The following is a 13,565-nucleotide window of genomic DNA, read 5'->3' on the forward strand; positions in this document are numbered from 1 at the left end:
TTTAGTGGAAAAGTATATAATTTTCATTACTTATGTACAAAACAAAAAAAAAGACTAACTTTGAACATGGAGGTCATATCGGCCTCATGATTTTATTTTGCCTCATACATTGTTTTATTTTAATAGTTCACGATAAAATGGTCTCTATGCCATTCTCTAAACTTTTTTTTTTAAATCTTAGTAAAGATAAAAAAAATCAGTATGGAGGTCATATCGACCTCATGAGGTTATTTTGCCTCGAGAACATACTTTTTTTCCATATTTTAATAGTTTCTGGTAAAAATGCGTACGGTATTCACTGAAGTTTTTTTTTTTATTTCAAAATCTTTTCAAAATAAATTAAATAGTTGCACAAACCGACAGCGTTTTTTATACATTTTGGTATCATCTACATAAATATGAGGTCAATAAAATATTTCTACATTACCTGACATTAAATTTTTAACCGACTTCCCAAAGGAAGAGAGGTTATCTATTCATCGCGTATGTATACTCATTTTTTATTTCTTAGATATTTCCAATATAGATTGTGTAAAGATTTTCATACATTTTTTAACGTGAGCTCATTTTGAATAATGCTGTTCACATCGACCTCATATATTAATATCAATGAATGTCGGATACCAATACTTCTTGATTAATTTACAGGTTTTCTATATGTTTTAATAATGACGTCATATTTAAACAACTAGGTCCAAATCGACCTCACATCACATTTACAATATTGCTGTGTCCATTGCCATTGTCAATATGGATCTTAAATAATGTTTTCAAGATCACCTTATTTGTTACGATTTAGAAATCATCAGATCTGAAAAAAATATTGATTCACAAGATTACAGAATTCTTTTTTCATGACCTCATACCGATAACATTGTCCACATCGACCTCACATTATATTATTAACAAATATACCAATCGGGATTTAATTATAAAGCCTGTATTTTTTTAATGTCCTTTTCCTAGTCATGTTATACCAAGATTAAGCAACTTTGCTATAACACGAGTCCAAATCGACCTCACACTTTAAACAGCACAAATTGTCCACCCTTAACAAAGAACACAGGGGGTGTGTGCTACCCCCACGTGGGGTCGTACTTCGTCCACTCGTAGTTCGGCGCGAGGTACACCCTACGGCCCTTTATGTGGCAGGACACTATGCCGTTGTATGCTGTTCTTGGTATGCCGCTCTGAGGAAAAAACATTTACAAGAAAAATAAATAATTATAAAAAAATAAAAAGAAGTTTAGAAAGGTATATTTCAATTAAAATTATAGAAAAAGACATTTACAAGAAAAATAAAAAGATATAAAAAATATATTAAAAAGTTTAGAAAGGTATATTTCAATTAAAATTATAGAAAAAGACATTTACAAGAAAAATAAAAAGATATAAAAAAAAATTATTAAAAAGCTTAGAAAGGTATATTTCAATTAAAATTATAGAAAAAGACATTTACAAGAAAAATAAAAAGATATAAAAAATATATTAAAAAGTTTAGAAAGGTATATTTCAATTAAAATTATAGAAAAAGACATTTACAAGAAAAATAAAAAGATATAAAAAAAAAAATATTAAAAAGTTTAGAAAGGTATATTTCAATTAAAATTATTGCTGACTAGTCATTGGGTGTTTGTACTCATTACAGGTTTTTTAAATCTGCAGTCAGATTTTCTTTAAATATCGTGTTTTTTATTCAATGTAAAGTTTTTTTTTACTAGTCTTGACCGACATGACCGACTTATACGAGGATCGAGGTTTCTACAACAACTCTCAAATCCATTTAACTACGCCAGGCTGTTTAAAACACTGGGCTTCTTTTCAACAAATCTCGGGCATTTCCAAGCCACTTGAGCCTCTTTCAATAGCTTTCAAATCCTTCACTACCAATCCCCAAGCTATATACAACATCATCGGGTCCCTATGAACACTCCTCGGGCATTTCCAAACCACTCGCGTCTCTTTCAATAATCACTAACTTCCCGGACTATATAAAAACAAAACAACCAAACCCACCGGGAAATCACAGTTCCCAACCGCTCGGGCATCTTTCACTACACACAAAACAAATTCACCCGCAAATCACATCTTCCAACCACTCGCGCGTTTTTCACCAGCCACAAAACAGCCAGACTCACCCGGAAATCACATTTCTACCACTCGGGCATCTTTCACACCACGCACAAACAACTCACCCGGAAGTCGTCCATCAGCCCGAGCTTCTTGGCGGCCTTCTGGTACGTCTTGGCGTTGGAGTACGGACCACCCACAAAACAACATTTCTCAACCACTCGAGAGCATCTTTCACCAGCAAAACAAACTCACCCGTTCCCATCCACTCTGGCATCTTTCATCACCTACACATAAACTCACCTGAAAATCACATTTCCCAACCACTCGGGCCTCTTTCAACACCCACAATACAGCAAAACTCACAAAACTCACCCAAAATCACATTTCCAGCCACTCGGGCATCTTTACACCCACCCACAATAAACTCACCCGGAAGTCGTCCATGAGCCCGAGCTTCTTGGCGGCCTTCTGGTACGTCTTGGCGTTGGAGTACGGCACGCGGGTCGCGGGCTCGCCGCCCGCGCCGGCCGCCGCGCGCTCGGCCGACGTCTCGGGTAACGCGTAGACGAGAGACGAGAGGTTCGCGTCGTAGTTGTGCTGTGGAGAACAAATAAAACTAATTTTATTAATGTGAAACATCTATAGCCGCACGTAAAACCGATTTCTGGCGTGGCGACGCGTGCCGCTATACGATGGTATATATATACAGTCTATATGCATAGTGTGTACGGTGTGGCGACGCGTCGCCATACGCAATCGAATTCAATAAATAGTCATCGTTATCTGGAAAAAAATCTTAATATTTTATTTTATCATTATGACATATTTAGTTCCTATCACAATATGTTCTTTTCTGCATATTACTTTTACAAAATAATGTCGATGTTTCACATCTGCCAGGCGTCCCGTGACGGCTCACATTTTTTTAGAGTTTATTGGAGTTTACTCCTTAAGAAACGATTTGAGTTATAAGGCCCGGTACGGAAATTTTATGAGGAGTAAAATCAAGTACGAAAAGTTGAGGCGTTACGTAGAAAGAGACAAACATATATATCCACACTTTACGCGCAACACCAGTGAAGTCACTGAATAGAAATGTCATAATTTTATTTTTTTGTACTAGTGACGTGAAGGAATGCGTTGTATCGGTAAAATAGGTTCACAGACTACATATTAAAAGTATTTTTAGCCACAAATAAAACATAGATAATTTAAAATAAGCCAAATACGAAGGTGCTAAACTCGGACATGTATACATGTCCATGGACGGTTACGGTACATTTCGTTTCGGACATGTATACATGTCGCTGGGCGGCAACGTATAATGATCCATTACAATCCCTCCTTTTTATTACAATCATCATATCCTCTCAAAAAGGAAGTAGCGGTTTTAACCAAAATAATAATTCAAAGTGAAAGAAATCAATCATCCTAAAATTGGATTTGTATAAATTGAACACAATTATTATTATTATTATTATTTATATTATTTTGTAACATACTTTATGTAATACGCATTATTGAAGTAATATAAATAATCCGAATAATTACAGATATATGTTTGTTTCTCTTATCATTTTAGCAGATGCGTTCATTTACCCTTTTTTTCTATTCGATATATATCATAATTATCATTCGTAAGGAGTAAACTCCAATCGTGCGTCGTAACTGACACACACACACACTTTTTTTTTTATTTATTCAACAAAATCCACAGCTACTTCAATGATATATACAGGGTTACTAAAAATTCGATACATTCCCTTGGAGGGGTAAAAGTAGAGCTCATTTGCAACAGATTTTGTCATTAAGTACCCTAGCCGATAGTGATTTGTTTTTGAGATATTCAAGTTTTTGTGTTTTTATTTCTAAATACCGATTTCAGGCAAAAAATAAAATGCTCCTAAGTGAATGTCCTATTTTGATCCTATTTTTGTGCATAATCTTATACCCAAAATCGCAACACTACCTTAAAATGACAATACGCTGTAGTAGTACTCTTAAACTTTACGTTATGAAGGTCAATTTGCTAGAGTTCAATACAAAAACCCTTTTTATTACCACTTCAGAGTGAATTTGAATAAAAAAGATGTATGGAATGTGTCGTACAAATTATTAAAATAATTATAATATAACAATAACAGTAACAAAAGGTAATTATAACTGTTTATTATGAAAAATATGAAAAAAATAATAATGTGAAGGTTGGTGTTGCTTTATTGCAACTAAATCAGGGATACTCGGGTTGATGTTGCTACTAAGCTGTAATCTCAAATCATATTCTACTTGTAATCTGTTTCTGTATTTGTTTTTGTATAAACAAGGGTACAGAATGCCTTTTCACAAAGGTTATGTGGTTGAAAAAAGCAGTAAAGCGGCCCTTTTGCATTTAATGAGCGATTTATGTATGGTCCAGATATGACACCGCGGACCCCCATACGTATACTCGCGGACCCCCAGGGGTCCGCGGACCACATGTTGAGGAACGCGGAAATAGAGTATTGTTTTTTTTCTATATCTTCCTCGCTCATCTACACTAATATTATAAAGAGGAAAACTTTGTTTGTTTGTTTGATTGTAATGAATAGGCTCAAAAACTACTGGACCGATTTTAAAAATTCTTTCACCATTCCAAAGCTACATTATCTACCAGTAACATAGGCTATATTTTATATGATATATATTTAATAAATAGATTTTGAGGCGGTACAAAGTTTGCCGGGTCAGCTAGTACATTATAAAGAAGACATCTTTATGGTACCATCCTCATATTTTGGGTAGAGACTCATACCCAGCAGTGGGGCAAGAAGACCAAGCAACCAACCACATACCTTCATCAAGTAACTCAGGTCTAGTTTGGTGAACTCTACGAAGTCCTCGTTCAAATGCATATACCGTAGATGCATATCGAAGAACAACCCTTTGCTTACTCCCACCTGAAAACAATTTTCATGTCAAAATAAATATTAACATTATACTCATTACATTTTTATTTTAAATGTACCAAAATATGTAATAGGATGTAAAATTACAGAATAATAAAAATATATGTATGTGTTACATCAGCGCGTGAAACTTCAACCCACATTAAAAATGTGTGTTACAATACTAACATAAATAAGTTAATGTACACTAAAAATAAATATAGTTTAAAAAAACTAAAGTACACGCTTTTATAGAAATACAAACTAAGAAAGTTTTTATCAAAATTGGCCTCGTAACTCCTTTCAGCATTTTTCGATAATCCTTTTAGTTTCGGATTTGGCCCTGAAGGCCCGTTTTAAAAATTCACCCTGTATATTTTTTTATTTTTTAGTTAAATTTCTTATAAAAGCGAGTTCTTTAGTTTATTTAATTATTATTTATTGTTTTATTTATACTGCTGTTCACACTAAGCATCCACAAAGCGTCATAATTATAAGGATGTATGTTGATCTCTTTCTATTGAACAACGGAGTTACTCACTGACAAACATACAAGTGAAGCTAATATAAAGCGTGTAAAAAAACAAACGGGTTGCACTCCGGGAGTGTCGGTAGAAGTGAAAACTTGAATATTAACGTTGTGCATTTTTATATTTTGGAATGGTTAGATAATAATTTTGCAAGAATTGCTTTGATTATCAGTTTTTTTTTTAATATAGGAGTAGCAGACGAGCATGCAGTCCACCTGATGGTAAGTGGCTACTGACGCCCATGGATATCTGTAATCAACCCCATATAGGATTAGATATTCCTACCTGAGGTCGGCCACAGATGCGCCGCTACCCCTGAGGACTAAGCTGAAACACCTCGGAAAAGTCTGTCTCCCTTACCACACCCTTCAAACCAGAACACAGCAGCGCCTAACACTGCTGTTATTAGGTAGAAATAGGTGTGGCGGTGGTGCTGCCGGAGTCGAACCACAAAGGGTTCTACCACCTTCACGGTACTATCACTTATGTGATAAAATACAATATTTATTTACTGCGCTATTTATTTAGTTATTCAAATCAAATCAAAATCAATTTTTTTTATTCAAAATAGGTTCTTTACAGATCACTTTTTGAATGTCAAAGCAACTACCACCACTTCACAAGGTGTTTCGTTATGGAGAAGAAGCGGCGAAAGAAACTCCATAACACACATCTTTTAAAAAAAATGTTTTTGACAATGTTAACTTAACGTAATGGTACATGTGGAGCTGGAGCTAATTCAGACCACACCGTTTTGTCAGTCAAATAATCACTTACTTTATAGTACGCTTTTTTACATAGCGTTAGTTTAACGACATGTTTAAACTTTTTTTCTGTGAGATTCAAAATGTGGTCGGGTATTTTATTGTAGTAGCGAATACAGTTGCCCATGAAAGATCTAGCCACCTTACATAATCTATGTTTAGGAATTGCTAATTTATTTCTATTTCTGGTATTAAAGTTATGGTGGTTACTATTTTTTTCAAACATATCAGTGTGTTTTCTTACATACATAATATTTTCATAAATGTATTGACTATGCACCGTCAATATATTAATAGTGGGAAACAGTTCTCTTAGGGACTCACCACGCCGCAGACTATATATTGACCTTATTGCTCTTTTTTGAATAGTAAATATAGAGTCTATGTCAGCAGCACTGCCCCACAGTAGAATGCCATAAGACATAATGCTGTGAAAGTAACTGAAATAGACAAGTCTGGCAGTGGGTATGTCTGTTAACTGTCTAATTCTTCTGACTGCAAAAGCTGCAGTACTAAGTCTGCTGGACAAAGCAGAGATGTGGGGACCCCACTGGAGTTTAGAATCAATGGTAATCCCCAAGAAAACAGTTTCATTGACGAATTGCAAAGTCTCACCATTTAGAGCGACATTCATCCCCGTACTCCTTACATTTGGTAGCATAAATTTAATACATTTAGTTTTATTAGAATTTAAGAGTAGGTTGTTTGCATCAAACCAGTTCTGAATCCAGCAAAGAGTTTCATTAATATCGTTCGTATCCTGTGATTGTCGTTTTACTCTAAACACCAAGGAAGTGTCATCAGCAAACAAAACAACCTCAGATAAATCCTTTACTACATTTGGCAAATCATTTATATAAACTAAAAATAGAAACGGACCTAGGATGGAGCCCTGAGGTACACCTATTTTAATATTAGAACCTGCTGATAATGCTCCATTTACTTGCACTTGTTGGACTCTATTGTTTAAATAAGAATTTATCAACTTTAGAGAATTTCCCTGAATACCATAATATTGTAATTTTAACAATAAGGTTTTATGATCAACACAATCAAAAATTATAGATATTTTTAATTATAATTATAGAATATTTATTTATAGAATCGCCAACATACTGTACACTTATGCATTAAATATAAAACAAACTCAAGTAGGTATAAGTCTAAGTGCCAGGACAATTATAGGCGACGACAACATGCAAATTAACAAATGTCAATGATATAAAAGCTATGAATTAAAAATACAAATATTATTAAATTACATTATAAACAGAATATTGTGAAGAAAAAAAATAATAAAGATGTTAATGAATAAATTGTCATGTCAAAACATGACAGTCGTACACAAACATGAGTCTTACAAATTTTCGATTAGACGCGAGTTTAACATTTATAATATATTGCACACCTATTTGACTAAAACAAACTACTTCGTACTACAAACCTTTCCAAAAGAGTACGTCCTCGATATTTCTGGTCGGATGCAAGCCCTTCCTTGTGTATTCTCCGGATTACGCAGCCAATCATCAAAGAAACTGAAAACAAAATGTCCTGTTAACTTTCAGTTAATACTAGTGGCGAATTCCCGCTTGTCAAGAGATGGCGCCACGAGTATTCTGAATCACGTGATCGAAGTTTTCTAACATCTTGTACATATACAGGGTGAATATTTCAAATAGGCCTTCAGGGCCAAATATAACTATAAGAATTAGCGAAAAATGCTGAAAGAAATTACGAGGCCGACTTTGATAAAAACTAAAACAGCATAATTAGTTTTTTAAAATATCTTTTTCCCTGGCCCGGAATCGAACGAGTTCATTAAAATACACCCTATATCATTTCACTATCGTATAGTGTCGCTTATAAGGATCAAGGTCTGGAAAGTAATGATAAATGACAATCTAAAGGAAAAGCCTCATTTTTTAACACGCTTTTATTAGCTTGGGTTGTACGTTTGTATGTATGTATGTACGTAACAGTAACGGAATCTTTGAGCCCGATTTCTATCCACTTTGAACGTTCAGTTTAATTCAAAATTTTGAAGAATTATCAAAAACCCATGACAATACACGATTTTAATAATTTTGTACCATTGTCCTTATCAATATCCTCAGGATTAACGATTTTCGAGGCGAGAGAAAGCGCCTTATGGAGCGTTCAGGCAAAGTTACTAGATTGATTTTTAGCTTTGGAAAATAATAATGTTATTTCCCTATAACTCAAATGTACTGAAACATATCTATAATGCCATCTTGTAGAATGATTTTTAGGATTCCGTACTCAAAGGATAAAACGAAACCCTTCGCTGTCTTTTCGTGAGTCATAGGGCTTTATCTCTTAAACCGTAATAGATAGACACTTGATTTTTTTACATACGATGCATAATGATGGTCGCTATTACAACAAATACTAAAAATTAATAAAATAAATATAGTTCAAAAAACACGCTTTTATGATAAAATCAACTAAAAAGTATTATAGAAAATAATTTTCAATCTAGGAATCAATTAAGGAACAGTAAATTGTATAATTGTGGAAAAAGTGTGGGGTGCTTTTCGAAAATTGATAAGTGGAGCACTCCACGCTTTTTAACACGCTTTTATTAGCTTCAGACGTATGTATGTTAGTATGTAACGGAATCTTTGAACATGATTTTAACCCCCTTCAAAACGTCGGATTAACTCGAAATTTGGCATACTTATTAAGGACCGATGACAATTCAATATTTTAAACATTAATAGTTTTGTACCATTGTCCTTATCAACATCCTCTGGATTAACGATTTTCGAGGCGAGATTTTTCAAACACCTTCAGCAAAGTTCATCGCAACTTTAGATTGCAAATAATAATTATTGCTATTTAGTTTTAATAGGCGTAACTTTTATGTCGTGATTTTTAGTTTAGAAAATAATAATGTTATTTCCCTATAACTCAAATGTTCTGAAACATATCTATAATGCGCTCTTTTAGAATGATTTTTAGGATTTCGTACTCAAAGGTTAAAACGAAACCCTTTGCGGTCTGTTCGTCTGTCGTTGGGCTTTATCTCTTAAATCGTAATAGATAGACACTTATTTTTTTTACAAACGATGAATAATGGTGGTCGCTATAACGAGAAATACTAAAAAATAATAAATAATTATAGTTCAAAAAACTAAAAAACACGCTTTTATGATAAAATCAACTAAAAAGTAGAAAATAATTTTCAATCTAAGAATCAATTAAGGAACAGTAAATAGTATAATTGTGGAAAAAGTGTGGGGTGCTTTTCGAACCTGATAAATGGAGCACCCCACACTCAATCAATTAAGGAACAGTATTCCTTAATTGATTCCTAGATTGAAAATTATTTTCTATAATACTTTTTAGTTGATTTTATCATAAAAGCGTATTTTTTTGTTTTTTGAACTATATTTATTAAGAAAATACATATAGCCCCGAACTGAGACTGTCAGAGACACGGAGATTTCCCTTGAACAAATACTGTATTTTATTATAATGCTTTTATATGAGGCTATTAAAGAAGATTACTATGGTTTGAGTCCGATGGCACCACCTTCACATCTATTTCTGCCTAATAAATAGCAACGCATGTATCGTTGCTGTGTTCTGGTTTGAAAGGTGTGGTAAGGGAGACATACATTTCCGAGGCGTTCCAGATTAGTCCTCAGGGGTAGCGGCGCGTCTGTGGCCGACCTCAGGTAGGAATATCTGATTCTATCTGAGGTTGATTACAGATGTCCATGGGCGGCAGTAGCCACTTACCATCAGGTCGACTGCATGCTCGTCTGCTACTTTTATATTATAAAAAAAAGCGTACCATCAGGTGGAATGCATGCTCGTCTGCCACTCCTATATTAAAAAAAATCTCTTCTGATCGTTCTAATAGGAGATACTTACGCTTGTGGCCACTTGGGTTCCAGCTGTAACCAGGTCTTCCTCCTCAGCATCCAGCCGAGCCCTGGGAAGAAGTCTGTCCTGTGCAGCAGTTCCGGTCTAGACAGATCTATCAGGTCCTTCTTGCCGTTGTCATTCCAGGCTGAGATACACCTGGGGGTATATATAAATGTATTCTAGGGTGGTACTCCACTCGCTAAATATCTTTGGCCAATGTACATTTGATCAAATTAATTGGATGACTTCAATTAGACGACCCGCATGGCGGAGCGGCCACCATACCGGTCTGACGCGCAAAGGGTTCCCGGTTTGATCCCCGGCCAGACAGATATCTAAATGATGAATTTAGATTTCTGTTTTTGGTCTGGATGTTTGTGTATTTGTCTATGTGTGTCCATGGCACCCACGACACAGGGAATCCTAGTGTGGGGCTGTGAGTGTTGAAAGCGTTTATTTATTTATTTATCCAATTTACTAGCAACGCCGATATTACTATATGCTAGTTTCCAGGCCGAAAACAATCGCAAATTATAAAGAAATCTTGGATGAGTGGAATGGGTATCTGTCAAAGAGATTTGATCAAATGTTGGTCATTGAAATTGGTCAAAGATGTCACTGGAATACCACCCTTAAATGTAGAAAAAAATGAGGGGTTCGGGGTTTCATAGTCCAGTTAGGTAAACTTTGATATTTATAAATTATGCGTATTAGAAATTAATTATCACTTGCTTATACGGCGAAAGAAAATATTGTGAGGTAACCTTATAAGAATTATTTAAAAAAGTTCTTAAACGTGTGTGAAATCTATAAATTCGCACTTGGCCAGCGCGGTGGACTTTGGCCTGAATATACAAACTTACATACATAAATTAACTCGAAGAGCATTACCCTCTGCAGTCAAGCATAATTGTAGTAGTAGGTTGCTTGTAGTAGTAGGTTTCAGTAAGTAAAAAATAATTGAAATAAATGTTGGTTTAGTACATATTTGGCTTTGGCTCGACTTGGCGGAGGCACTGCCGTGCCTCCTGATTTCTGAAGTCGGCGCTCATATTAGACACGCTGTTTACATCGTTATCCAACTAAATATATTGAGCGCCGACTTCACAAATATGTAACCAACATTTATTTCAATTATTTTTAACTTTGTAGTGACATAGAAGTCGGTTATATTTTTTTGTTAAATTTTTTATTTATTATTACAACACCGAGCAGGGCTCGGTGATCCAGGTACTATTTTATAAAAGGAGACACGTACCATATGCTAGGGTCCTTGTGCAGCAGTGGATAGGCACCGAGGAAGTATTCGAAGAAATCCGGAGATATGTCCAGGTCATCTGAAAATAAAAAAAAAAATTGATAAATATGTTATGAATGTAACAAGTTATACTTTTTAGCGTAATGCATTTAAATAAATAACTAGAGAATTATTATAAAAACAAAGAAACCGACTGCTCATAAATATAGCCAATGTCACTCTCACAATTTAGACGAACTCAACATATGCACGGGCGGGCGGACTAAGTGATCGGAGGCCCGCGGCGAAAATTTTAAATGAGGCCCCCAGCCTAAAAAGTTAATTTAATTTTACAAAATTACAAATCTAAATATACAGGGTGAATCTCCATAAAGTGCACATATTGAAACAGGTAAAATTAAACCGCATTTTGTCGACAAAAAAAATAAAAAAAATAATGAAAAAAATTTTTTTTGGGTTTTACGACCTTTTGAAGTTTTTTTTTGGAATTGTGCACCTGAAGTAAATAAATCGCTATAACTTTTAAACTAAGAGGGTTATCAGGTTCAAACAAAAATAACAATGGTTGCCAATGATAGGCCGTACTGATCCATGAAAAAAAAAACAAAAAAAAATCATCTTCCCAGGAAAAAAATGTCAGATTAGTGTAAAAAAGCACGTTTTTTAGGTAAAATTTTCAGTAATTATCAATTTCCTCAAAATAATCTAGGCATTTTATTTTTTTATTATTATTTAATGCAATTCTACGTCGTATTAGCTTTCAAACACTAAAAAAAGCATGCCTCTAACTTAAGTATAAAGTTTCCTACGAGCTCTTAAACAAAGGCAGTTTTTAAGGGTGTTGGTAAATAATAACATTTTTCATACAAACTAGTGTTTTTTTTTTAATTATTAAAGATTTATTTTATTACTGTTTTATTACTTTAATATCGTCAAAAATAAGAAACTACCATGAATTTACCATTGAAACATATTTTTGATAGTTTCCTTTGTTTATATTTTGGACATCTAATTATGAGTCGGACTATACCAGTTTTATTAGGGCGCACGTGCGTCGCGTCATGAGTATCTTTTTTGAAACGTTCCTAGCAAACTTTATACTTGAGTTAGAGGCGTGGTTTTTTTAGTGTTTGAAAGCTAATACGACGTAGAATTGCATTAAATAATAATAAAAAAATAAAATGCCTAGATTATTTTGAGGAAATTGATAATTACTGAAAATTTTACCTAAAAAAAGTGCTTTTTTGCACTAATCTGACATTTTTTTCCTGGGAAGATGATTTTTTTTTTGTTTTTTTTTTTTCATGGATCAGTACGGCCTATCATTGGCAACCATTGTTATTTTTGTTTGAACCTGATAACCCTCTTAGTTTAAAAGTTATAGCGATTTATTTACTTCAGGTGCACAATTCCAAAAAAAAAACTTCAAAAGGTCGTGAAACCCAAAAAAAATTTTTTTCATTATTTTGTTTATTTTTTTGTCGACAAAATGCGGTTTAATTTACCTATTTCAATATGTGCACTTTATGGAGATTCACCCTGTATATCACTCAAAGGTGACTGACTGACATAGTGATCTATCAACGCACAGCCCAAACCACTGGACGGATCGGGCTGAAATTTGGCATGCAGGTAGACGTTATGACGTAGGCATCCGCTAAGAAAGGATTTTGATAAATTCTACCCCCAAGGGGATAAAATAGGGGATGAAAATATTACTTCGTAACGCGAGCGAAGCCGCGGGCAAAAGCTCGTGTATCATAGAGTTATTCGCCGACAAATACATATAATAAGTTTGGTTTTAACCTTTTTTAGGTAATAACACACGACTTACACAGATATTTCTTCTATATGAACCCGGCAAACTTTGTACCGCCTCAAAATCTATTTATCAAATATATTTCATATAAAATATAGCCTATGTTACTCGTGGATAATGTAGCTTTCGAATGGTGAAATAATTTTTAAAACCGGTCCAGTAGTTTTTGAGCCTATTCATTATAATCAAGCAAACAAAGTTTTCCTCTTTATAATATTAGTACAAACCACAGCTTTTTAGTTCGGAAGGATTAGCAACTTGATTTGCCTCAAAGACAAGGAGCCCGTGTACCTAATTTTTTTC

At 34.3% G+C, this 13,565-nt stretch overlaps 1 protein-coding gene and 1 long non-coding RNA gene across 2 annotated transcripts in view; one reads left to right on the forward strand and one right to left on the reverse strand.

The window, feature by feature from the left end:
- LOC140748655 (uncharacterized) overlaps positions 1 to 13,565 on the forward strand; it is a 342,763-nt gene that overhangs the window by 260,525 nt on the left and 68,673 nt on the right. The gene's annotated exons all lie outside the window — the stretch shown is intronic.
- Positions 1 to 13,565, reverse strand: part of gly (acetylglucosaminyltransferase) — a 27,742-nt gene continuing 14,177 nt past the window's right edge. Inside the window, exons 4-9 of the mRNA XM_073081513.1 lie at positions 11,444 to 11,522; positions 10,192 to 10,341; positions 7,736 to 7,826; positions 4,905 to 5,009; positions 2,503 to 2,670; positions 1 to 1,190 (exon numbers count right to left, since the gene is read on the reverse strand). Of these exons, the coding sequence (XP_072937614.1) occupies positions 1,077 to 1,190; positions 2,503 to 2,670; positions 4,905 to 5,009; positions 7,736 to 7,826; positions 10,192 to 10,341; positions 11,444 to 11,522 (707 nt within the window). The 3' untranslated portion in view covers positions 1 to 1,076. The remainder of the gene's footprint in view (positions 1,191 to 2,502; positions 2,671 to 4,904; positions 5,010 to 7,735; positions 7,827 to 10,191; positions 10,342 to 11,443; positions 11,523 to 13,565) is intronic.

This window comes from Epargyreus clarus, unplaced genomic scaffold (genome assembly GCF_041222505.1).
Source record: "Epargyreus clarus isolate Ecla_fem2 unplaced genomic scaffold, WU_Ecla_fem_2.2 ptg000016l, whole genome shotgun sequence".
In the NCBI taxonomy this organism is placed as follows: Eukaryota; Metazoa; Arthropoda; class Insecta; order Lepidoptera; family Hesperiidae; genus Epargyreus; species Epargyreus clarus.